This window comes from Rhinopithecus bieti, unplaced genomic scaffold, assembly GCF_001698545.2.
Source record: "Rhinopithecus bieti isolate Rb0 unplaced genomic scaffold, ASM169854v2 scaffold_39998, whole genome shotgun sequence".
Taxonomy (NCBI): Eukaryota; Metazoa; Chordata; class Mammalia; order Primates; family Cercopithecidae; genus Rhinopithecus; species Rhinopithecus bieti.
In genome coordinates, this window is record NW_016816687.1 from 991,628 (window position 1) to 1,017,237 (window position 25,610).

At 46.8% G+C, this 25,610-nt stretch overlaps 2 protein-coding genes across 2 annotated transcripts in view; both read right to left on the reverse strand.

Moving 5' to 3' along the window:
- Positions 1-2,288, reverse strand: part of WDR88 (WD repeat domain 88) — a 47,235-nt gene extending 44,947 nt beyond the window's left edge. Inside the window, 1 exon segment of the mRNA XM_017855052.1 lies at positions 1,892-2,288. Coding sequence (XP_017710541.1) covers positions 1,892-2,167 — 276 coding nt within the window. The 5' untranslated portion in view covers positions 2,168-2,288.
- Positions 2,289-4,232: 1,944 nt separating this feature from the next.
- The window catches only part of GPATCH1 (G-patch domain containing 1), a 36,633-nt gene continuing 15,255 nt past the window's right edge, over positions 4,233-25,610 (reverse strand). Inside the window, 11 exon segments of the mRNA XM_017855064.1 lie at positions 4,233-4,506; positions 7,985-8,130; positions 9,823-9,877; positions 9,879-9,918; positions 15,192-15,299; positions 17,638-17,854; positions 19,177-19,343; positions 19,691-19,827; positions 21,557-21,684; positions 22,268-22,446; positions 24,192-24,491. Coding sequence (XP_017710553.1) covers positions 4,476-4,506; positions 7,985-8,130; positions 9,823-9,877; positions 9,879-9,918; positions 15,192-15,299; positions 17,638-17,854; positions 19,177-19,343; positions 19,691-19,827; positions 21,557-21,684; positions 22,268-22,446; positions 24,192-24,491 — 1,508 coding nt within the window. The 3' untranslated portion in view covers positions 4,233-4,475.

Below are 25,610 nucleotides of genomic sequence, written 5' to 3' on the forward strand. Positions count from 1 at the left end.
AAATTAAATAATAATTTTAAAAATATATAATTTAATTTTTAAAATAGGAAAACACACACACACACACCCCTAGAACTCCATCATGGGAAAACGTCAGCAAGAGGGAGAAACCATTCCACTATCCCCACCACAGGCTTTTCTGGGGCCCTCCTTTCAGGTTTTTTTCTGCACACAGTCCCTTGGGATCCACTAGGTAAAGGGGTCCCAGGGGTTGCAGAGAGAAGTCCCCAACACATAAGTACATTTCAGAGGTGCTGACAAAGCTCATGCAGAGGACAGAGAATTTGGGCTAAAACAAAACGTTTCTTCTCTGTGTAGCATTCATTCACATATTCCACAAATAAACCTAGAGAGCCTCCTCCCCCACGGGGCCTGGACCTGATGCTGCAGCTCAGCAGCCACTAGGAGCAAAGTCTCCAACTTTGAGGTGTCAGTTGCTGGCAGCCAGATGACACCTTGAGGACGAAACGGAGATGTCAGGCCATGGCAAGAGGCATGGAGGAGACAGTGGCCCCAGCTACTTTAGACGGACAGTCAGGGAGGGCCTCCCCAAGAGCGCAATACTGTGGAGGCAGGGACCCGCCAAGAGCCCTGAGGCCAGATCTGCTTGTAGGTCAGCAAGACAGGGGGAACGGGGAGGAGAACATGGAGAGGTGCCAGATTTGAAATGGCCTGGAAGGCCACAGGCAGATCACCAGACTTCATCTTAAACATGCTGGGAAGCCAGGCAGAGGTTTCGAGGAAATTATTAAAAACACACTCTGACATCTGCATGTGAGTGCATTAAATCAAGGCCAAGCATGAAACGCTACTTACTGAGAATGTTCTTTATTGGGTTTTTGTTTTGTTTTGTTTTGAGACGGAGTGAGATGATCTTGGCTCACTGCAACCTTTGCCTCCTGGGTTCAAGTGATCCTCCCGCTGCAGCCTCCTCAGTAGCTGGGATTACAGGCACACACCACCACGCCCAGCTAATTTTGCATTTTAGTAGAGAAAGGGTTTCACCGTGTTGGCCAGGCTGGTCTCAAACCCCTGACCTCAAGTGATCTGCTCATCTCGGCTTCCCAAAATGCTGGGATTACAGGCATGAGCCACCGCACCCAGCCAGTTTTTCTCTCTCTCTCTCTCTCTATATATATATATACACACACACATATATATATATATTCAGCATATATATATATTTATTCTGGAGACAGAGTCTCACTCTGTTGCCCAGGCTGGAGTGCAGTGGTGCAATCATAGCTCACTGCAGCCTTAAACTCCTGGGTTCAAGGGATCCTCCTGCCTCAGCCTTTCACGCGGCTGGGAACACAAGTGCGCCCCATCACACTGGGCTAAGTTTAGTTTTTGTAGAGATGACCTCTCACTATGTTGCCCAGGCTGGTCTCAAACTCCTGGGCTCAAGTGATCCTCCCAAAGGGCTGGGATTACAGTTGTGAGTCACCTTGCCTGGCCCAATTCATTGTTGTTATTATTAATTATTATTCTGAGTTTCCCGTTTCTTCTGATGCTAACTCTATCTCCTGGAGGGGGAGAGCTGAGCCACCCACCCTTGGGCTGCAATTAGGAGCATCACTGTGGATGGCCCTACAGAGACTGTAAGGTCTAGGTGGGGTCAGGGTGCACATGGAGGCGCAGAGCCTCTTCCCAGCCAAGAGTCCTGGTTCCCCAGCAGGTGGCAGTGCGGGGAGCCCCCACCAGCATCTCCAGCAGGCCCTGCTCAGCTATCTGACCTTTTCCCACTGATGTACCACAGATAGGGGAATGGGCCTAGGGACTCTCTGGGGGCCCTGGTGAAGCCAGGTGGGTTTTCCATGGGTCCCCCGACAGCCTGAGCTTCTTCCTCACATGTGGGGAACAGGCCACTGCCCCCTGCGGCGGTTCTGACCTTGGAGAGAGGCTCCTGGTCGCCCCAAGTCAATTTCTCTGGCACCTGCTGCTTCTCGGGCGACAGCTGCGGCGGTGGTTCCCTGTCCAAGGCCAGGGGGTCGAGGGTGGCCAGCAGGCGCGTGTGCTGGATCGGCAGCCTGAAGCTGCCTAAGGCCCTCGCCAGGGTTCCCCAGGACAGCTTGCCGGGACGATACTCGCCGGCAGGGGCTGAGGGTGACGGCAACTTGCATTCCCTGTCCGGGGCTGTCGGGGAGTACCGCGGTGGCGAGGCCATCTCGAAGCCCTGCCCGCCGGTGGCCGCCCGCAAGCCTGGATGGGAACGGTGGCGCCGCGCGCCCGCGCCCGCACCAAGCACTTAGGAGGCGCGCGCTATGCTGGGCCCGCAACTTCGCTGCCTCCTTACCCGCTGGGTGAAAAATGGTGCCACCCCGCGCAGCACAGGTTACCCATAGAAAAATGGGCTTTGCAGCTGGACGCGGTGGCTCATGCCTGTAATCCCGGCACTTTGGGAGGCCGAGGCGGGCGGATCACCTGAGGTCAGGAGTTTGAGACCAGCCTGGCAGCATTTAGTGAAACCCCGTCTCTACTAAAAAAAATAAAATAAAATAAATACAAAAATTAGCCGGGCATGGGGGCGTGCGCCTGTAGTTCCAGCTACATGTTAGGCTGAGGCAGGAGAATGGCTTGAACCCAGGAGGCGGAGGTTGCAAAAAAAAGAAAAAGGGCTTTGCATTCTGGGAACCAGGCCAGGCTAGCAAAACCAGTGCCCCAGCCTCGAGCCCTCCCCTGTGGTTTCCCTGGCTCCCTGTCACAGGGCAATTTCTTCATGTCCTCTGCCTGGGTACAGCTCCTGGCCAGCCCACTTCAGGTCAAAACAGAAAAGGTCAGTAAGTTATGGGGTAGCCCCTGCACGAAATAAGATAGTTATTAGGGGCGGGTTTGCAACATTTTTAATAGCATCAGAGAAGTATCTGTCACAACCCCAACAACAGTAACAGGGAATAAAATGCTTCCACCAGTCAGATAACAGCCCCATAGCTCCATAGCTAGAAAAGGACAGGGTGGAGTGATTCAAAATATTGAAGGGTGTCATCTTTGGATGATAAAACTAAAAGTGATTTTCTTTTTGTTTGTGTGTGTGTGTGTGTAGATAAGAGTCTCTGTGTCACCCAGGCTGGAGTGCAGTGGTGCAATTTCGGCTCACTGCAACCTCCACCTCCAGGGTTCAAGGGATTCTTGTGCCTCAGCCTCCCACACAGGTGGGATCACAGGCATATGCTCCCCAGATCTGGCTAATTTTTTTTTTTTTTGAGACGGAGTCTCGCTGTGTCGCCCAGGCTGGAGTGCCGTGGCGCTATCTCGGCTCACTACAAGCTCCGCCTCCCGGGTTCAGGCCATTCTCCCGCCTCAGCCTCCCGAGTAGCTGGGACTACAGGCGCCCACCACCACGCCCGGCTAGTTTTTTCTATTTTTAGTAAAGACGGGGTTTCACCATGTTAGCCAGGATGGTCTTGATCTCCTGACCTCATGATCCACCCGTCTCGGCCTCCCAAAGTGCTGGGATTACAGGCTTGAGCCACTGCGCCCGGCCTTTTTTTTTTTTTGTATTTTTAGTAGAGACAAGGTTTCACCATGCTGGCCAGGCTGTTGTCGAACTCCTGGTGTCAAGTGATTCGCTGGCCTCGGCCTCCCAAAGCACTGGGATTACAAACATGGGCCACCACACCCGGCTTCTTCCTTCTTTCTGCTTTTAAAATTGTTGTGATCTATGATGCTACTTTCATAATGTAAAACACAAATGCTCAGTACTTTATTTTTTGTGGAGACAAGGGTCTCTATGTGGCCCAGGCTGGTCTGGAATTCCTGGGCTCAAGCAATCCTCCTGCCTCGGCCTCCCAAAGCTCTGGGATTACAGGCATGAGCCACCGCACCTGGTCTGCACTTTATTTTTGGAAAAGGTCTCCTTGGTGCACATGAAATGGCCTCAGAGCAGGGAGCTGCAGCCATGCAACCCAGGCTGTGGGTGTACATTCTCCCACCTGGTTTCCCTGCCTGTCTCAGACACTTTAGTGACATCTAACCTGAGAGGATGAGGCCCCCTGCCAGGCCCTGGCTCTGCCCTCCCATGGGGCTTCCCAGGCACCAGCAGCAACCCAGTCACCCAAAGAGGGAAGAGCTTCACTCCCAAGAAACGGCAGGAGGGGCCGCAACCGCCCCCTCTCATACACTTGTCCTTCAGTAAGTCCAGACTGTCTTCATCACAAAACCAGAGAGAAGCCTTCACTTTTAACTTCTTTTTTAACATCCCAGGAAATTTTTTAAAATCAAGAAGAAAATAGAAAACTCCACTTTAATTAAACTGTTCAGTCTGGATTTTTTTCCCCTGACACTCACTGAAATTAAAAATAGAAATCAATTTCTGCGACCTTTCAAGGCAGTCTTTGAAACGTCAAGGTTTTAAAAATTATTTTACAGCAGGAATTTACATATAAATACACTCTGTACAATGCGTTAACTGCACAATCACTGGGCTTCCATCATGGAGGAGAAATGATTCTAGGACGAGCCAGTGCAGCATTCAATTACTGTCTTCTTAGTGGAAGACTTTTCAGCCTGGAAAAGAAAACAGAAAAGAAAGAAATGGAAAGTTAGCTACAAGTGAAAAACCAAACAGCTCTGTGAAGGCTGAGAATGCCAGGCCTCCCCAAATCACAGCAGCACGTCTGCACCGATAAAATGCACTCACAATAACCCACAATGAAGTACTGCCTAATCTGTGCTTTTTTTTTTTTTCCCGAGATGGAGTTTTACTGTTGTTGCCAAGGTTGGAGTGCAGTGGTACAATCTCAGCTCGCTGCAACCTCTGCCTCCCGGGTTTAAGTGAGTCTCCTGCCTCCGCCTCCAGAGTAGCTGGGATTACAGGCGCATGCCACCACGCCCAGCTAATTTTTGTATTTTTAGTACAGACGGGGTTTCACCATGTTGGCCAGGCTTGTCTCGAACTCCTGACCTCGTGATCTGCCCTCCTCAACCTCCCAAAGTGCTGGGATTACAGGCATGAACCACTGCACCTGGCCAATCTGTGTTCTTAAAATGCTTCTACTATTACCCTGAAAACACAGACAGACTCACTCACCCAGACCTCATATTAAGACCATTTATAAAAGCAACTTTTTCCCCTAGTCTTATTTAGCCTTGAGAATACAAGCAATTCTTAATTTCAGTTTCACTCACCTACCGCATCTGTTGCATAACCCTTGGGAAGGAACTAAAATACATTCACTCCAGGGCCCAAAGCATCCACGTTGTCTTTTTTTTTAATTTTTTTATAGAGACAGGGTCTCCCTATGTTGCCCGAGCTGGTCTCAAACTCCTGGGCTCAAGCGATCCTCCCATCTTGGCCTCCCAAGGTGCTGGGATTACAGGCATGAGCCACCATGCCCAGCCCCCAAGTTGTCAATCTTAAATATGAATTTTTTTTTTTTTTCCAGACGGAGTCTCTGTCACCCAGGCTGGAGTATGGTGGCACGATCTCGGTTCACTGCAGCCTCCACCTCCCAGGTTCAAGCGATTCTCCTGCCTCAACCTCCTGAGTATCTGGGACTACAGGCACGTGCTGCCACACCCGGCTAGTTTTTTTAGTAGAAACAGGTTTGGGGTTTTACCATGTTAACCAGGATGGTCTCAATCTCCTGACCTCATGATCTGCCCGCCTTGGCCTCCCAGAGTGCTGGGATTACAGACGTGAGCCACCACACCTGGCCTAAATCTGAATTTCATACATATAGGAATGTTCGTGGCAGTTCTATTTGAAACAGAGCTGGGTCACACTGGCTGCAGATCCCTGCTCCACAGCCTCAAAGTAGAAAACCCAGTATCCACACAGCAGAAGAGATAAACACACTGTGGTGTGCTCACAAGAAGGACTCTTCCACAGCAATGACTACAAGCCCCTCCCTGCAGCCTACAATCATCTGAAGGAATCTCAGAAGCCAGACGCTCAAAGAGTTCACACAACACCCTTCTTCCAAATAAAGATAAAATTGGCAAGAGTAGTCTGGCGCAGCGGCTCACGCCTGAGGCCGAGGCAAGAGGATCACTTGAGGCCAGGAGTTTGAGACTAGTCTGGGCAACATAGGAGATTTCATCTCTACAAAAAAAGACTTCTTTTTTTCTTTTCTTGAGACAGAGTCTCGCTCTGTCACTCAGGCTGGAGTGCAGTGGCACGATCTTGGCTCACTGCAAGCTCTGCCTCCTGGGTTCACGCCATTCTCCTGCCTCAACCTCCTGAGTAGCTGGGACTACAGGCGCCCACCACTACACCTGGCTAATTTTTTTTGTTTTTGTTTTTGTTTTTTTGAGACGGAGTCTTGCTCTGTCACCCAGGCTAGAGTGCAGTGGCGCAATCTCGGCTCACTGCAAGGTCCACCTCCCGGGTTCACGCCATTCTCCTGCCTCAGTTTCCCCATCAGCTGGGACTACAGGCACCTGCCACCACGCCCAGCTAATTTTTTTGTATTTTTATTACAGATGGGGTTTCACCATGTCAGCCAAGATGGTCTCGATCTCCTGGCCTCATGATCTGCCTGCCTTGGCCTCCCAAAGTGCTTGGATAACAGGCGTGAGCCTGTAATAAAATAAAATTCATACCCTATGACTATATGCTATATACAATTATATTACTTATATTTAAAATGTGCACAAAAATCTGTACATAGACCAGGATGGTGGTTCACACCTGTAATCCTAGCACTTTGGAAGGCCAAGGTGGGTGGATCACCTGAGGTCAGGAGTTTGAGACCAGGCTGGCCAACATGATGAAACCCTGTCTCTACTTAAAAAAAAAAAAATATATATATATATATATATATATACACACAAAAAAAAATTAGCTGGGTGTGGGGGCGGGTACTTGTAATCCCACTTACTCAGGAGGCTGAGGTAGGAGAATTGCTTGAACCCAGAAGGCAGGGTCTGCAGTGAGACAAGATCGCACCACTGCACTCCAGCCTGGGTGACAGAACGAGACTCCGNTATATATATATATATATATATATATATATATATATATATATATATATATATATATATATATATATATATATATATATATATATATATATATATATATATATATATATATATATATATATATATATATATATATATATATATATATATATATATATATATATATATATATATATATATATATATATATATATATATATATATATATATATATATATATATATATATATATATATATATATACACACAAAAAAAAATTAGCTGGGTGTGGGGCGGGTACTTGTAATCCCACTTACTCAGGAGGCTGAGGTAGGAGAATTGCTTGAACCCAGAAGGCAGGGTCTGCAGTGAGACAAGATCGCACCACTGCACTCCAGCCTGGGTGACAGAACGAGACTCCGTCTAAAAAAACAAACAATATGTATGTGCGTCCATGTATGTGAGTATATGTGTGTGTGTGTGTTTGTGTGTGTGTGGTTGCACAAAAAAGGTCTTAAAGGTTACATATGGAACTGATGGCAGAAGTTACTGTGGAGAAAGTAGAGGTCTGGAGAACTGGTCAGGGCTCCTTTAATCACTGGCTGTAAGGTCTGAATTTTCACTTATATAATTAGATATTCAAACTTTTAAAAAAGCCTAGTTAATACACACATTATTTTTTTGTTTTAGGGAGAGGGTCTTGCTCTATCACCCAGGCTGGAGTGCAGTGATATGACTGTGGCTCAATGCAACCTCCAACTCCCCAGCTCAAGGGATCCTCCCACCTCAGCTTCCCCAATAGCTGGAGGCACAGTTGTGCACCACCACGCCCAGCTAATTTGTTTTGTTTTCGTTTTTTTTGTAGCGATGGGGTCTCACTTTGTTGCCCAGGCTGGTCTCAAACTCCTGGGCTCAAGCGATCCTTCCGCCTCAGTCTCCCAAAGTGCTGGGATTATAGGCGTGAGCCACTCCACCAGGCCTACCAATTTCTCATTTCTGATATTTGCCTCTAAGCAAACACACCAAGCACTCAGTAAGCCTCTAAAGGTTTCTTAAAAACCCTCCATCTCCCACTGCCCACCGTCTCAGTAGCTCCTGGGGCGACACGTCTGCTGTTTCCTCGTCACTCTGGCTGTCACTGCTGTCGGAACTCTCGGAGCTACTATTTTTTTCTGGTTTTTTATTCTTTTGCTTGCCTTTGTGTTTGTGCTTCCTGTGTTTCTTCTTCTGTAAAAAAAAAAATAAATAGTGGGAGGGGGAAACAAAGGTATTTTTTCCTCCTTCATTCAATACAATGAAAGGTTAACGAGGCTGCAGTGATGGAGTCATTAAAAAAAAGTTTAAACCTCATTTAGAGTGAGTGAGAGTGAGAGCCTAAGAAGACAGCACAGGGTAGATGGCTGTGCCCCTCTCAACTGTGCACTCTGACCCAGCTGTGCCTCCAGCAACAAACACAGCAGAACCAAGGAGGCGCAGACAGGACCCATCGTAACATTTGATGTCATAAGACGTGACACCACACATCTTATGCGTGGTGACCTGTGCCACCTCCGGTGAACTCAACTTGTTTATTGTGTCAGGCCCCTGGGAAACTTCATGTCAGGATGATGGGCACCCAGGAAAACCACAAGGAAGAAACTGGCAGAAGGTTACCAAACAGCAGATACACTGGTAAGGACACACAGATTTGGCTAATGCACATTTTCTTCCTTTCACTAGGAGGGAACACCCGTCATCCTCCATATGGGAGTGCTTCCTTCTGGTGGCCAGTAAGGAAACTGTTTCTAATTTCTTCAGCTGCTAGTCCAGACTACTTTGGGTACCCAACAAGAACATTAACCTAATTAAAAGTCTATGCTGTAACCCAAAAGAAGACATAGATGATGAAATAAGAGACGTCAACAGCGGAAGCACATGCCTGCCTTCCATTCGAATTCTTCTACTTCAAATGACAAGTGATGGACTAAAATCTCAAACTGTAATAAAGACAAAGTAGCTGAGAAATGCTGAAAATAATACCTTCACTTAATATTGAATAAATAAGAAATTGTTTTATTATTTAATATCCATTGCTCTAAGATCCTTAAATGCCCTTTTTTTCTGCTTTTTAATGTTCACAAAAAAGTTTTTTTAAGGGCTGGGCATGGTGCCTCATGCCTGTAATCCCAGCACTTTGGGAGGTAGATCACTTGAGGTCAGGAGGTCAAAACCAGCTTGGCCAACATGGTGAAACCCCGTCTCTATTAAAAATACAAAAAATTGGGCCGGGCGCGGTGGCTCACGCTTGTAATCCCAGCACTTTGGGAGGCCGAGGCGGGCGGATCACAAGGTCAGGAGATCGAGACTACAGTGAAACCCCGTCTCTACTAAAAATACAAAAAATTAGCCGGGCGCAGTGGCAGGCACCTGTAGTCCCAGCTACAAGGGAGGCTGAGGCAGGAGAATGGCGTGAACCCAGGAGGCGGAGCTTGCAGTGAGCCGAGATCGCGCCACTGCACTCCAGCCTGGTGGACAGAGTGAGACTCCGTCTCAAAAAAAAAAAAAAACAAAAAACAAAAAATTAGCCGGGTGGCACACACCTGTGGTCCCAGCTACTTGGGAGGCTGAAGCAGGAGAATTGCTTGAACCCAGGAGATAGAGGTTGCAGTGAGCCAAGACTGAGTCACTGCACTCCACCCTGGGCAACAGAGTGAGACTCCGTCTCAAAAAAAAAAGGGGGGATGATGCGGTTTACGTGCAAAAGAAAATGTTTCTGAAAAATCATGGGTTTGCATCGAATGTCGACATTTTTGTTAAGTCTCAGAGAGAACTGTGACTTGGCCACCAGATCTGCTCTTCAACTGCAGTATATGACACTCCTGGGGGCTGACCAACGGGTCCCACCCCACACTGATCCAGGGGTACACACAAGTCTCTCACCTTCTCTTTCTTCCGCCTGTGCTCTTTCTTGGTCTTGTGCTTGTCTTTGTTCTTTTATGTTTCTCTTTTGAGGAACCTCAAGTGTCTGACGAGCATCTGAAACACAAAGGTCATAAAGACAGGACCTATATAGGGTGAAAACAAAGACATCCAAAACCAAGCTCCCAAATTGCTGAATCAGGCATCTAGTGTAGACGGAATGTTTAACACTGAGGAAGAACTCCCGCCCTCGGATTAGCTTCTGCCTCACTGAGAAACAGATTAGCACACCACCTTGCAGAGCTGTATTTAGAAAGCTGCCAGAGACCTCAACAAAGACCTGTGTGATCCAATCAGTATCCTGCTGTGACCCCAGCTGCCAGATGCAGATAAAGTCAGAACAGAAAGCCCACAAGCCTTTTGTAATTCAACATCGTCAGATAAGCTCAGAACAGACCAGAATTGGAACTCAGCTCTGCTGCCAGCACTGATCTTCAACACAGTGCCTAACCTCTCCCAGGCCCAGTTTCCCCAACTATAAAATGGGGACAATAAGAATCCTGATCCTTTTAGGGATACAGATTAGACTAGACAGGGCCATGTCCATGATTCCCAAAGCTCAGAATCTGGCACCTAAATGTTAGCTCTTCTTATATCGTCCTCTCTCTACAAAAACATATTTTGTAAGAATTTGTCTTATAAGTGGAAATACTGAAAAAACTACCATCAAAACAACATAATGGGCTGGGAGCAGTGGCTCGTGCCTGTAATCCCAACACTTTGGGAAGCCCAGGCAGGAGGATCCTTGATCTCAGGAGTTCAAGGCCAGGCTGGGCAACATAGTGAGACCCTATCTCTACCTAATTAAAAAAAATAATAATGTATATAATCATTAAAAATCATTAAAGAATTTGCATGTGCCTCAATTCTCCATCTCCAAATTCAGACCAAAATGTTTTCATTTTCATAGGTCATTAATTTCCGGGTAACCAAATCAACAAAAATTCACAAGAGTAGAAGCAGTGAAAGTCATTAAATCAATTTTTTTTCACCTAAAGAAAAGTTTCAGCCAGGAACGGTAGCTCACACCTGTAATCCCAGCACTTTGGGAGACTGAGGTGAGCAGATCACTTGAGGTCAGGAATTCAAAATCAGCCTGGCCAACATGGTGAAACCCCGTCTCTACTAAAAATACAAAAATTAGCTGGGCGTGGTGGCATGCATCTGTACTCCCCACTACTTGGGAGGCTGAGGCAGGAGAATCACTTGAACCCGGTAGGCAGAGGTTGTAGTGATCCGAGATTGTGCCACACTCCAGCCTGGGTGACAGAGCAAGACTCCATCTCAAAAAATAAATAAATAAATAAAAAGAAAAAGAAAAGTTTCAAGATGTTTTGTAAGGGTGAATATTTTCTCAACTCAGTTAAACAGATGCCTGTAACTTTGTAGTCCTGTTTCTTTGTGGTTTTTTTGGTGTTTTTTTTTTTTTCAGACAGGTTCTCACTCTGTCACCCAGACTGGTGGGCAATGGTGCAATCACAGTTCATTACAGCCTTGACCTGGGTTCATGTGATCCTCCTACCTCAGCTTCCTGAGTAGCTGGGACTACAGGCATGTACCACCTTACCCGGCTAATTTTTTTTTTTTTTTTTTTTTTTTGTGGAAATGAGGGTCTCCCTATGTTGCCCAGGCCGGTATCAAACTTTTGAACTCAAGGGATCCTCCGACCTTAGTCTCCCGAAGTGCTGGGATTACAGGTGTGAGCTACCATGCCCAACCAGATTTTCCAAATTCGACCTCCCAAAACTTTTATTTTCCAAAATTCTTTTATTTATTTATTTATTTTTTTTTTTTTTTTGAGATGGAGTTTCACTCTTATTGCCCAGGCTGGAGTGCAATGGTGTGATCTTGGCTCACCCCAACCTCCGTCTCTCAGGTTCAAGCGATTCTCCTGCTTCAGCCTCCTAAGTAGCTGGGATTACAGCCATGTGCCACCATGCCTGGCTAATTTTGTATTTTTAGTACAGATAGGGTTTCTCCATGTTGGTCAGGCTGGTCCCAAACTCCCAACCTCAGGTGATCCACCCACCTTGGCCCCCACAAAGTGCTGGAATTACAGGTGTGAGCCACCTCACTCAGCCTTTCATTGATTTATTTATTTATTTGAGACAGCATCTCACTCTGTTACCCAGGCTGCAGTGCAGCAGTGGGATCATAGCTCACTGCAGCCTCAACCTCCTGGGCTCAAGCAATCCTCCCACTTCAGCCTCCTGAGTAGCTGGGACCACAGGCACGCACCACCACACCAGGCTAATTTTTTTCTTTTTTCTTTTTTTAAGAGATGCAATCTCTCTATGTTGCCCAGGCTGGCCTCAAACTCCTGGACTCAAGCAATTTTCCCACCTCAGTCTTCCAAAGTGCTAAGATTACAGGCATGAGCCACCATACTCAGCCCAAAACTTTTTTTTAACACTAGTTTTTTTCAAAAATCATTTCCCTAAATAACCCATGGACCAAATTAAGTCACTATTACAAGGGTATCAAAGACATTATGGGAAAGAGACATAAAAGACTTGGCTTTCAAGTGCTGACACCAACTTGAAACTAAAGAGGCCAGGCGCAGTGGCTCACACCTGTAATCCCAGCACTTTGGGAGACCGAGGTGGGCGGATCACGAGGTCAGGAGATCGAGACCATCCTGACTAACACGGTGAAACCCCATCTCTATTAAAAATACAAAAAAATTAGCCAGGCGTGGTGGCGGGCACCTGTAATCCCAGCTACTTGGGAGGCTGAGGCAGGAGAATGGCGTGAACCCGGGAGGCAGAGTGTGAAACCCCGTCTCTACTAAAAATACAAAAAATTAGCCAGGCACCTGTAATCCCAGTTACTCCATTGGCTGAGGCAGAAGAATCACCTGAACTTGGGAGGCAGGGGTTGCAGTGAGCCGAGATCGCGCCACTGCACTCCAGACTGGGTGACAGAGTGAGACTGTCTCAAAACAAAACAAAATAAAAGTGCTGAACAACTATAGCAAATAAGAAATACATTCACTGCAATTTGTCAAAACTTCGTACTTTTTTTCCTCTGCTTTTTAATCCTGTCTTTGAAAGCAGTTAGCTAACCAAACCAGTATTCACATATGGGCACCATGGGAAACTATAAAGTGAATAATGGAATTTATATGTTATTTATATATCTGGGCCATGTTACAGATGTTTGTTAACCTAGCCCTCAAAGAGATGGTAAACAAGTCTAAATGTTTTAACTTGAGATGCCGATTTAAGATGGCATTGAATAGAAGTTGTTGACAGATAATTGGGGAACGAAATGGGGGACAGATTGTATTCACCTATGAGAGGACCATTTTCTTGTATTTGCTACATTAGCTAAAGTAAAAAGGAGGCTTGGTGGCCGGGTGCGGTGGCTCACGTCTATAATCCCAGCACTTTGGGAGGCTGAAGCAGGCGGATCACCTGAGGTCAGGAGTTTGAGACCAGCCTGACCAATATGGAGAAACCCCATCTCTACTAAAAATACAAAATTAGCTGGCCATGGTGGTGCATGCCTATAATCCCAGCTACTCGGGAGGCTGAGGTAGGAGAATCGCTTGAACCCGGGAGGCGGAGGTTGCAGTGAGCTGAGATTGTGCCATTGCACTCGAGCCTAGCCAACAAGAGCAAAACTCTGTCTCAAAAAAAATAAATAAATAAATAAAGGAGGCTCGGCTGGGTGCAATGGTTCACACCTGTAATTCCAGCACAGTGGGAGGTTGAAGTGGGTGGATCACTTGAGCCCAGAAGTCCAAAGCTGCAGTGAGCTATGACAGCACCACTATACTCCAGCCTACGTGACAGAGTGAGATCCTGTCTGAAAAATAAATAAACAAATAACAATTTTTAAATAAATAAGAGTCTTAAATACTCTTCTCCTTGCAATTCCCCTCCAATTTTGTATACTATTTTTTAAATTTCTTTTCTCTTTTTTTAATTTTATTTATTTATTTTTTGAGATGGAATCTTGCTCTGTCACCCAGGCTGGAGTACAGTGGCAGGATCTTGGCTCACTGCAAGCCCCACCTCCCAGGTTCATGCCATTCTCCTACCTCAGCCTCCCCAGCAGCTGGGACTACAGGCACATGCCGCCAAGCCCAGTTAATTTTTTTGTATTTTTAGTAGAGACTGGGTTTCACTGTGTTAGCCAGGATGGTCTTGATCTCCTGACCTCGTGATCCACCCGCCCCGGCCTCCCAAAGTGCTGAGATTAGAGGTGTGAGCCATCGCGCCCGGCCTTTTTTTTTTTTTTTTCAAATAGCGATGGGCCTCTGTGTGTCACCCAGGCTGGTCTCAAACTCGTGGGCTCAAGCAATCTACCTGCCTCGGCCTCCCAAATTGCTGGGATTACAAGCATGAGCCACCACACCCGGCCTCTTTTTTTTTTTTTTTTTTTTTTTTTTTTTTGAGACAAAGTCTCGCTCTGTCACCCAGGCTGGAGTGCAGTGACGTAATCTCAATCTCGGCCCACTGCAACCTTCGCCTCTAAGGTTCAAGTGATTCTCATGCCTCAGCCTCCTGAGTAGCTAGGATGACAGGCACACACCACCATGCCCGGCTAATTTTTATATTTTTAGTAGAGATGGGGTTTCACCAAATTCGCCAGGGTGGTCTCAAACTCCTGACCTCAAGCGATCTGCCCACCTCAGCGTCCCAAAGTGTTGGGATAACAGGCGTGAGCCACCTGCCCGGCTAGAGCCACTGTGCCTGGCTGCAGCCTCTTTCTCTCTCTGCTTTTTCGTTTTTTTCTGAGATAGAGTCTCGCTCAGTCACCTGGGCTGGAGTGCAGTGGCACAATCTCAGCTCACTGCAACCTCCGCCTCCCGGGTTCAAGCGATTCTCCTGCCTCAGCCTCCCGAGTAGCTGGGACTATAGGCATGCGCCACTATGCCCAGCTAATTTTTGTATTTTTAGTAGAGATGGGGTTTCACTATGTTGGCCAGAATGGTCCGATCTCTTGACCTCATGATCCTCCCACCTCAGCCTCCCAAAGTGCTAGGATTACAGGCATGAGCCACCATGCCCAGCCAGCCTCTTTTTCTTTAAGCTCTGTTGGGAAACATATTTCTATAGCAAAACTTAAGATACTTAGGACCCTCCTGTAAACATGTGGCAGCTAAGGAAATCAAGTTTGGAGGTCTCTGAAGTTGTACAGAAACAACTATCATTTTAGGCACTAGGTGGAGACAATGGGTTTAAAATGTGACTGAAAACGTATCAACCAGAAGCAAGTGCTTCTGGTTTGTTTGATTGGCTGTACAAACAAGTCACACTGTCCCCATCTCAGGGCAGTCACACACTGATAAAAATGGGTGAACCAAAGGGCTCTGCACTCACTGGGGCAGAAGACGGGAGGCAGCCGTGGGCCGAACTCTTCTCTTTCATCTATCTGCATCTTTTGTATCGGGATGGAAGGTGGCGGCTCCTGGGGTGCTGGCATGAGAGCTGAAAAACAGCAGGGTGTTCATGTCATTTGTCTGCCCCATGTTCATGTCTCTGAGTCTTTCATTCATGTCTTTTGTCACAAGATAACGTATGCTTGCCCACACCACTTCACTCCTGCCAGGTGCTAAGGATGCACCAGTGAACATGCAGACCCCGGCGATGCCCTTGTGAACTCCGAAGCTGGAAGTCAGTCACATGAGGGCGCCTGCGACCAAGGGCACCGATGGCTGAGGTACAGAGTGCCGAGTGTACCTGTGGGCACATAGCCTAGCGCCCCTAAGACCTGAAAAGTAGAAATGTGTCCCCAAGAAAGGGCCATCTGAGAAGCAAACAACTTACAAACCATCAGGAGTGTAAGACTATGTCCCATCCCAGAGAACTGCGGGAGACAGTTTCACTCCAAATAAATTATCAAAGAAAAAACCTTGAAGATAAATGATCATATCCACATTAATAATCTTATTTTATTTTATTTTTTTGAGGCGGAGTCTCATTCTGTCGCCCAGACTGGAGTGCAGTGGCCGGATCTCAGCTCACTGCAAGCTCCACCTCCCAGGTTTACACAATTCTCCTGCCTCAGCCTCCCGAGTAGCTGGGACTACAGGCGCCCACCACCACGCCCAGCTAGTTTTTTGTATTTTTTTTAGTAGAGACGGGGTTTCACCGTGTTAGTCAGGATGGTCTCGATCTCCTGACCTTGTGATCCACCCATCTCGGCCTCCCAAAGTGCTGGGATTACAGGCTTGAGCCACCGTGCCCGGCCTATAATCTTATTTTTTAAACAGATTACTGTATGTTCAGATAGAAGAGATATAAAAATTTTAAAAGTCTGGAAAACTAGCCAGGCACTGGGATTACGCCTGCAATCCCAGCACTTTGGGAGGCTGAGGTGGGCAGATCACCTGAGGTCAGGAGTTCGAGACTAGCCTGGCCAATATGGTAAAACGCCATCTCTACTAAAAATACAAAAATTAGCTGAGCATGGTGGCGCACACCTGTAATCCCAGCTACTCGGCAGGCTGAGGCAGAAGAATCGCTTGAAACCAGGAGGTAGAGGTTGCAGTGAGCCGAGATTGTGCCTTCCAGCCTGGGCAACAGAGAGAGACTCCATCTCAAAAAAGAAAAAAAGTCTGGAAAACTATACATCAAAGTGTTTACATTGGTTATTTCTGGCCAGGCATGGTGACTCATGCCTGTAATCCTAGCACTTTGGGAGCCCACTGCAGGTGGATCACTTGAGGCCCAGAGTTTGAGACCAGCCTGGCCAACATGGTGAAACCCCATCTCTACCAAAAATACAAAAATTAGCCAGGCGTGGTGGTGCACGCCTATAATCCCAGCTACTTGGGAGGCTGAGGCAGGACAATCGCTTGAACCCAGGGGGTGGAAGTTGCAGTGAATCGAGACCACACCATTGCACTCCAGACTGGATGACAGTGAGACTCCATCTCAAAAAAAAAAAAAAAAAGCTATCTCTTAAAATAAAATTATTACTTCTTTTTCTTTTTTTTCTTTGAGACAGAGTCTTGCTCTGTCACCCAGGCTGGAGTACAATTGTGCAATTTTGGCTCCCTGAAACCTCCACCTCCCAGGTTCAAGTGATTCTCCTGCCTCAGCCTCCTGAGTAGCTGGGATTATAGGTGTGTGCCACCATGCCCCGCTAATTTTTGTACAGACAGGATTTCACCGTGTTGGCCAGGCTGGTCTCGAACTTCTGATCTGAACTGATCCATCCACCTCAGCCTCCCAAAGTGCTCAGATTACAGATGTGAACCACCATGCCTGCCTGAAATTTTTACTATTTTTAAATTCTTCTCAATTAGGATAAGTTGGAAAATCAAACACAGTGATCCAAAAAATATACCAGAGATATATACCTAATAGAAAAAAAAAACCTCTGCTCTATCTCAATTAAAAATATAAAAGATTGGCCAGGCGCGTGGCTCGTGCCTGTAATCCCAGCACTCTGGGAGGCCGAGGCAGGCAGATGACTTAAGTCTAGGAGTTCAACACCAGCCTGGGCAACGTGGCAAAACCCTATCTCTACTAAAAATAAAAAATTAGCCAGGCGTAGTGGCACACGCCTGTAGTCCCAGCTACTCAGGAGGCTGAAGTGGGAGGACTGCTTGAGCCCAGGAGGTAGAGGCCTCAGTGAGCCAAAGATTGCACCACTGTACTCCACCCTGGGGACAGAGCAAGACCCTGTTTCCAAAAAAAAAAAAAATTATATTTATATAAAAGATTACATATCATTGATTGCTAATCATCTGGGTTTAAGACTGTGTCGCAGAGTCATTGTCTTCTTCTTTAGATCCTCGAGTCTGAAATACTGACATACCATGAGCCACGGATGATGTTTCCCCCAAGTCAGTGCCTTGGGAGCTTTGGAAGTTGGCCTCCCCAGAGCCTGCCTGATCGTCCTCGCTGTCGCCTTGCTCATCCTCAGAGGATGAGGACTTTTCATCTGAGGAGCTGGCAAAGATGGCCCTGAATAAGTCCATGGATGGGCGGCTCCCTTCTCCTTCAGCCTGTGCGTCCACACCTTTGTTGACTGTCTATATTGACAGTGAAATAAGAGTCAGGGATACAGAGGCAAGGGTGAAAGGGAGGAGACATTCTAGAATACACTCCCAGACACACATATTTACGTTTATGCTCATGTACATGGGTATCCATAGCCACACACCACCCAACTAAACAGTGATCACTCACATAGCTTTTTTTTTTGTGGTGTTTCTGAGTCAACAACTGTAGAATGTGCTGATGAGGTCAAAGCAGCTGAAATCTCTCATGGACTGGTCATTAATGAGAAGTGCAAAGGATCCCCAAAAATGCAGTAGAGCACCGTGCCTCTGTTCTATTTCCAAACTCAGATTCAGGCAACTTAGCAAACCCCAAACAAAATAAACTCAAAAGAATTCACACCCAGACACATCATGATACAACCGCTAAAATCCAAAGACCAAGTAAAAATCTTGGAAGCAGCTAGGAGAAAAAAAGGGTCAATTCACCTCATTATGTACAGATGAATAATAATTTGTTTTGGGGTTTTTTTGAGCCAGGGTCTCACTCTGTCACCCAGGCTGGAGAGCAATGGTGCGACCATAGCTCACTGCAGTGTTGACCTCCTGGGCTCAAGTGATCCTCCCACCCCAGCCACTTGAGTAGCTGGGACCACAGGTGCATGCCACCACACCCAACTAGTTTTTTAATTTTTTAGTTTAGTTTTTAATTTTTTGTAAAGATGGGATCTCACTATGTTGCCCACCAAGAAAGAGCAATCCTAGTTTGAGACCAGCCTGGCCAACATGGTGAAACCCCATCTCTACTAAACATACAAAAATTAGCCAGGCATGGTGGTGCACACCTGTAGTCCCATCTACTTGGGAGGCTGAGGCAGGAGAATCAGTTGAACCCGGGAGGGGAGGCAGAGCTTGCAGTGAGCTGAAATCATGCCACTGCACTCCAGCCTGGGTGACAGACCAAGACTCCATTTCAAAAAAAAAAAAAAAGAGAGAGAGAAATAGCAATCCTAAATGTGCACTTCAAAATACATAAGGCAAAAATAAGTTTGGAACACAGTCTGGCAGCTTCTTATAAAGTTAAATATACATGTACATATTTTCTAGGATTCCCACTACTAGGTTTGTACTCTAGAGAAATGAAAACTTATATTCACACAAAAACCTGCACATGAATGCTCCCAGCAGCTTTATTTGTGATAGCCAAAAGTTAGAAACAAGCCACATGGCCTTTAAGGGGAAATGGATCAATAGTTGGCTGCCTCTGCTGGTGAGTCACAAGGAGAAAGTTTTACCAAAGAGAAAAGCAAGGGCCACACTCAGCGTGGCAAAGAGAATCTGGAAGCCCCAAATACCTGATTTGTGGATGATTCTGGTGCACGCTCTTCCTCTTTGTTTACTAAGGGGCTGGACTCTTGTTTGGGTGGCCCGGCTTTTGATCTAGCCAAACTTAAAAATTCACTCACGGAATCTTCTTTCTTTTCCTGTTTAGCGGTATCCCATCTGGATGGTTTTCTTGATTCTGAAAGGTAGGACATAACTCCAGCATTAGCAAGGAAAAGGCAAGTTCTTCACCACTGCTCTTTCATTCGCTCAGAATGTCAGCGTGCCTACTACAGGGCCTGGCACCATGCAGGGGGTGTTGGGGAGGTAGGTGGCAGAGGCAGAGACAGAGCCCCAACCCCAAGGAGTATGAACATCTGGACCATTACACCATGAGCTAAGTTATTAATAAGAGGAATTCCCTCAACAGAGGGAGAATATGCACCATTCATATCGTTAGGACTAAACTACCCTTTAATTCTGTCTTCCTACAGGCGAGGGGTTGAGGCCCTGGTCAATCAGAGACCCCGAGGATACCCTACTCACTGTCGGGACCTCGGTGCTGTGATACTTTTTCACTTGGTGCTTGGGTGGTGGGCAAGGAAGCTGTCTCTGGGAGTGTCAGAAAGTTGAAGACTGAGTACTTGTCACGCTTCACTCTTGGTAAGCCAACTAAAGTTGAACTGGGAATTGAAAAAGAATCATTTTAATAACAACCACTAGGACAAAATCCACCTCCTGAAAAACTTTCCGTCTCAAGTTTTCCACCTCTTCTGCATGACTAAAAAGTCCCCTAAGGGCCGGGCACGGTGGCTCACGCCTGTAATCCCAGCACTTTGGGAGGCCAGGAGATCGAGACCATCCTGGCTAACATGGTGAAACCCCATCTCTACTAAAAATACAAAAAATTAGCCAGGCACGGTGGCGGGCGCCTGTAGTCCCAGCTACTTGGGAGGTTGAGGCAGGACAATGGCATGAACCCGGGAGGCGGAGGCTGCAGTGAGCGGAGATCACGCCACTGCACTCTAGCCTGGGTGACAGTGCAAGACTCCGTCTCAAAAAACAAACAAACAAACAAACAAAAAAGTCCTCTGGCCGGGCGCGGTGGCTCAAGCCTGTAATCCCAGTACTTTGGGAGGCCGAGACAGGCAGATCACGAGGTCAGGAGATCCAGACCATCCTGGCTAACACGGTGAAACCCCGTCTCTACTAAAATACAAAAAACTAGCCAGGCGAGGTGGCGGGCGCCTGTAGTCCCAGCTACTTGGGAGGCTGAGGCAGGAGAATGGCGTAAACCCAGGAGGCAGAGCTTGCAGTGAGCTGAGATCCAGCCACTGCACTCCAGCCTGGGCGACAGAGCGAGACTCCGTCTCAAAAAAAAAAAGTCCCCTAAGATGCTTTCACTTCTCAAAGCAGTTCGAGAATCTGGGTGACTGACTTTAGGTCCCATGAGTTTTTCCTTATTATGATAAAGGCAAGAATTTAACTTTGAAAATGGATTTCCATTAAGGAAAAGTTCCACTGATAAAAATACACCTAAAGTTTCTGACAGTCTGGTTTGACCACCTATGCTATTTTTTTTTTTTTTTTTTTTTGAGATTGAGTCTCGCTTTGTCACCCAGGCTAGAGTGCAATGGCACAATCTTGGCTCACTGCAACCTCCGCCTCCCAGGTTCAAGCATTTCTCCTGCCTCAGCCTCCCAAATAGCTGGGACTACAGGCGCACACCACTACTCCCGGCTAATTTTTTGTATTTTTAATAGAGATGGGGTTTCACCATGTTGGCCAGGCTGGTCTCAAACTCCTGACCTCAAGTGATCTGCCCGCCTCAGTCTCCCAAAGTACAGGGATTACAGATGTAAGCCATTGCACCCAGCCGACTATCTTGAAGTGTTCTGTTTGCTTGATTTTTTAGAGATGGGGTCTTACTATGTTACTCAGGCTGGCCTTGAAATCCTGGGCTCAAGCGATCCTCCTGCCTTGGCCTCCCAAGCTAGGATTACAAGTGTGCACCATCACACCCCACCTCTGGAAGTGTTATTAATCAAATAAGAAAGTGTTTAACTTTTATAATGATAATTTAAAAACATAAGTAACATTGTAAATGTAAACCACATGAGCAGCATTAAGAAGGTGGCAAATGAGAGAGGCATAATGCTTTTGTAACTTGATATATCTGAGTTTCATAGCTTCAATAGGGAATAAAGTTTGCTATCCGGATTTCGTTTTAGTAACAAATTATAGAAGTAATTTATCAAAGCAAATCTACAAAATGTGTAGATTTGTAATATCCAAGGATATACAAATAAGTTCATGAAGAAAAAACAAGAATTTATATGAGTATGTAAGGGGAAAATCAGCTTTAATCTCAAGAATACATTTTGTACTGTTGTAAAGGTTTATCCAACTTACTCTGGATAAGGGTCGGGGACATTAAATCTCTTACATAGCAGCTTGTCAGGGTGCCACTCAAACGTGTCTCGGGTGAGCTTCCCAAACATCTTCATCTTCACGGCCGACTGCTTGTCCCCAACATCATTCTGGGAAAAGACATGCATTTTGTTTCATCAAGTGGTTGCACCATTGACCTGACTGATCTCCCATTTAAAATTTTCAAGCAATCTTCTAGAAATGCGAAAAAAGTTTGTGCTATAACATTTTTGCTCCAGTACATTGGAAACTAGGCATAAAATGGTTTCTTATTCTCCTATACCATGTATATTTTGATCTTCTCACTGAGGGATTAAAAATATTTGGCTCGGCTAGGTATTGTGGCTCATCCCTATAATCCCAGCACTTTGGGAGGCCCAGGTAGGCGGATCACCTGAGGTCAGGAGTTCGAGACCAGCCAGGCCAACATGGCGAAACCCCATCTCTACTAAAAATACAAAAATTAGATGGGTGTGGTGGTGAGCTCCTGTAATCCCACCTACTTGGGAAGCTGAGGCAGGAGAATCACTTGAACCCAGGAGGCGGAGGCTGTAGTGAGCTGAGATCGCACCACTGCACTCCAGCCTGGGCCACAGAGAGAGACTTCGTCTCAAAAAAAAAGAAAAAACAATTTTGGCTAGGCAGTGCTTTAATATTAAAGTTCACCAGGTAAGGGACATGATGACAACAGACCTCTTGGTCTCGAGGGACTTCAACCTGATCTGAATCATCCTCCTCCTTGGCATGAGTGAACCTGGAGGACAAGGTCGAATGGGAAGACGCGTACAGCAGGGCCGCCCGGGCAAACTCATCCCGCTCCCGGCCTCGCTCCCACTCTGTCATGCTGGGGTCCAGACAGCGTTCCAGAGCATCTGCGGGGCAGAGAACAAGAAGCGTCTTCACTTCTCAGAAAAACATGGGGCTTACAAGAGAACATCTGCTGGGCACCACTGTGTATTTCCTAAGTCCTTATTCTTATTTTTATGACTATGGGAATGGCGAGGTATTTGGCAGGTAATATTGTTCTTTCCTTCAAAATTGTGCTTTTTTAAAAAAAAATTAGGCCAGGCGCAGTGGTTCATACCTGTAATCCCAGCACTTTGGGAGGCCAAGACGGGTGGGTCACTTAAGGTCAGGAACTCGAGACCAGCCTGGCCAACATGGTGAAACCCCATCTCTACTAAAACTACAAAAATTAGCTGGGCATGGTGGTGCACGCCTATAATCCCAGCTGCTCGGGAGGCTGAGGCAGGATAATCGCTTGAACCCGGGAGGTGGAGGTTGCAGTGAGCTGAGATTGCAGTGAGCCAAGATCCTGCCACTACACTCCAGCCTGGGCAACAGAGCAAGACTCCATTCAAAAAAAAAATTATTATTATTTTTATTTGGTAGAGGCAGGATCTCACTATGTTGCCCAGGCTGGTCTTGAACTCCTAGGCTCAAGTGATCCTCATCTCAGCCTCCCAAAGTACTGGGATTACAGGCATGAGCCACCATCCCCAGCCAAAATGATGCTTTTATTGAATTCTGTCTACCAAACATAACAGAGAAAGCCATGTGGGAGACTAATGCTTGGTTAAATCTTTAGCAGTAAGGAACCTGTCACCACTCCCAGACAGTGATAAGTTGACCCCAGCTACATCCTGACGTTTTGGCAGAAAAACACTCTTTCACTAACCTTTTTTTTTTTTTTTTTTTTTTTTTTTGAGACAAGAGTCTTGCTCTGTCGCCCAGGCTGGAGTGCAGTGACACGATCTCTGCTCACTACAAGCTCCGCCTCCCAGGTTCACACCATTCTCCCGCCTCAGCCTCCGGAGTAGCTGGGACTACAGGCGCCCGCCACCACGCCTGGCTAGTTTTGGTATTTTAGTAGAGACGGGGTTTCACCGTGTTACCCAGGATGGTCTCGATCTCCTGACCTCATGATCTGCCTGTCTCAGCCTCCCAAAGTGCTGGGATTACAGGCTTGAGCCACCGCGCCCGGCCCACCTTTTTTTTTTTTTTAAAGCAAATGAACATTAGTGATGTAGGTTCTTAGTACAGAGTTAAGGCACAGTAAATAGACTTTACATTCCACAAAGATCTGTTTTAAAAAAATAACCCTGTAATTTACTGATAACCTCTCACGAGGACTACTGCATACAACAGCAACCCCTCTCCTCATTCTTGCCATATTTACTTCAAAGATCACAAAGTGATTGTTTCTCCTCTGTAACGGTTCAATAGCTAACTATTGTTTTAAGTCGAATTTAAGACTATGAGTCAGGAGTGGATGGTCAGGATCTTTGGATAAGGTGGAAGACGATGTTGATATGAAATGTGAAATGCAATGCTTGTAGCAGGCAAGCACTTGCAAACACCAAACGGCCTGTAAGCACCGGCCACCGCCAGTTGTATTCTCTACTTAAACAGCTAGCTTTGGCCTGAGATACGGAGGAACATAAGCTAACTTTTCTCGCTTTCTGAGGTCAAGAGCCTTTGCACTATTTGCAGCAGGATAAAGCAAAAACACCGACAGAACGGGATACCTCAACTGTAAATATGAGTCTAGGATGAGAACAGTGAGAACGTGACCCCGCCCTGGCCGAGATGTGGGAGACCCAGGCCCAGCACCCACCTTTCTGACCCTGTTTCATGTGTACTAAGAACTCTTCGTATCGCTTTTGCTTTTCCGGATCTTTGGCGAAAGGCTTGAAGTTGCTGGCTTTTAGGGTGGCCATCCCACCACCTAATGCCACGTGCCAAGAGCAGTGCCCAACAGCCGCTGCAGGGGAGGGCTGGGCTCTGCTGCTCTGGGCGTTCTGGGCCAGACTCCTGGCCTTGAGCTGAGCTGCTTTCAGGTCAGTAGCCTGCTTCATTTCTTTGATTCTCTCTTTATCTTTTTGGGACAGAAATTCTAACACGGAAGTAGCTGAACCTAAATAAAAACAGTAATTAGAAGTGATGAAAAGAGTCATAAAACAACCACATTTTCATTTCTCTGTACATACATTTCAATATCACAAATTTACATAATTGGGGATGAGTATTTTACGTTTAGTGTTTCATTTATGTTCATATATCTTTGTGGACTAGACAGTGAAAAATGAGCTTCTTTGTTTTTCTTTTTTTTTTAGACGGAGTCTGGCTCTACTGCCCAGCCTGGAGTGCAGTGGCACCATCTCAGCTCACTGCAACCTCCCAGGTTCAAGCGATTCTCTTGTCTCAGCCCCCCCGAGTAGCTGGGACTATGGGCACGTGCCACAATGCCCGGCGAATTTTTTGTATTTTTAGTACAGACAGGGTTTCATCATCTTGGCCAGGCTGGTCTCGAACTCCTGACCTCAGGTGCTCCACCCGCCTCGGCCTCCCAAAGTGCTGGGATTACAGGCGTGAGCCACCACACCTGGCCGAATCCTATGTTTTTTTGGAGACATGGTCTCACTCTGTCACCTGGACTGGAGTACAGTGGTATGATCATGGCTCACTGCAACCTACGCCTCTCGGGCTCAAGTGATCCTCCCACGTCAGCCTCCTGAGTAGCTGGGACCACAGGCACACACCACCATGCCCAGCTACTTTTTATAATTTTTGTAGAGACAGGATTTCGCCATGTTTCTCAAGCTAGTCTCAACTCCTGGGCTCAAGAGATCATCCCACCTTGGCCTCCCAAAGTTCTGGGACTACAGGAATGAGCCACTGAGCAAGGCCAAGATTCATGTTTTATAGTCAGCAAAAATGGAAGTTAACACATGCACATTTACAGGGCACGTGAGTGGTCCCAGGATGCGAAACCTGACCTTCCCGGCTCCAGACCTGCAGTCCACCACCACTAGCCCTGGTTCCAAGCGCAGCTCCCCAGCAAGCCCTCACTAATGGCACAAACACTCATGGGTGCCAACTCCACGCCAGGACCTGGCCCAGGAGCTTGGAGGGCAGTGGAGACAGGAAAGAAGCCAAGGAGCAACATGCCGGCCCTCAATAGAGGAGGGCTATGAAAAAAACAGGGCAACGTGACTGAGGAGGGGCTTGCGTGAGCGGGCTGGTAGAGGGGGCA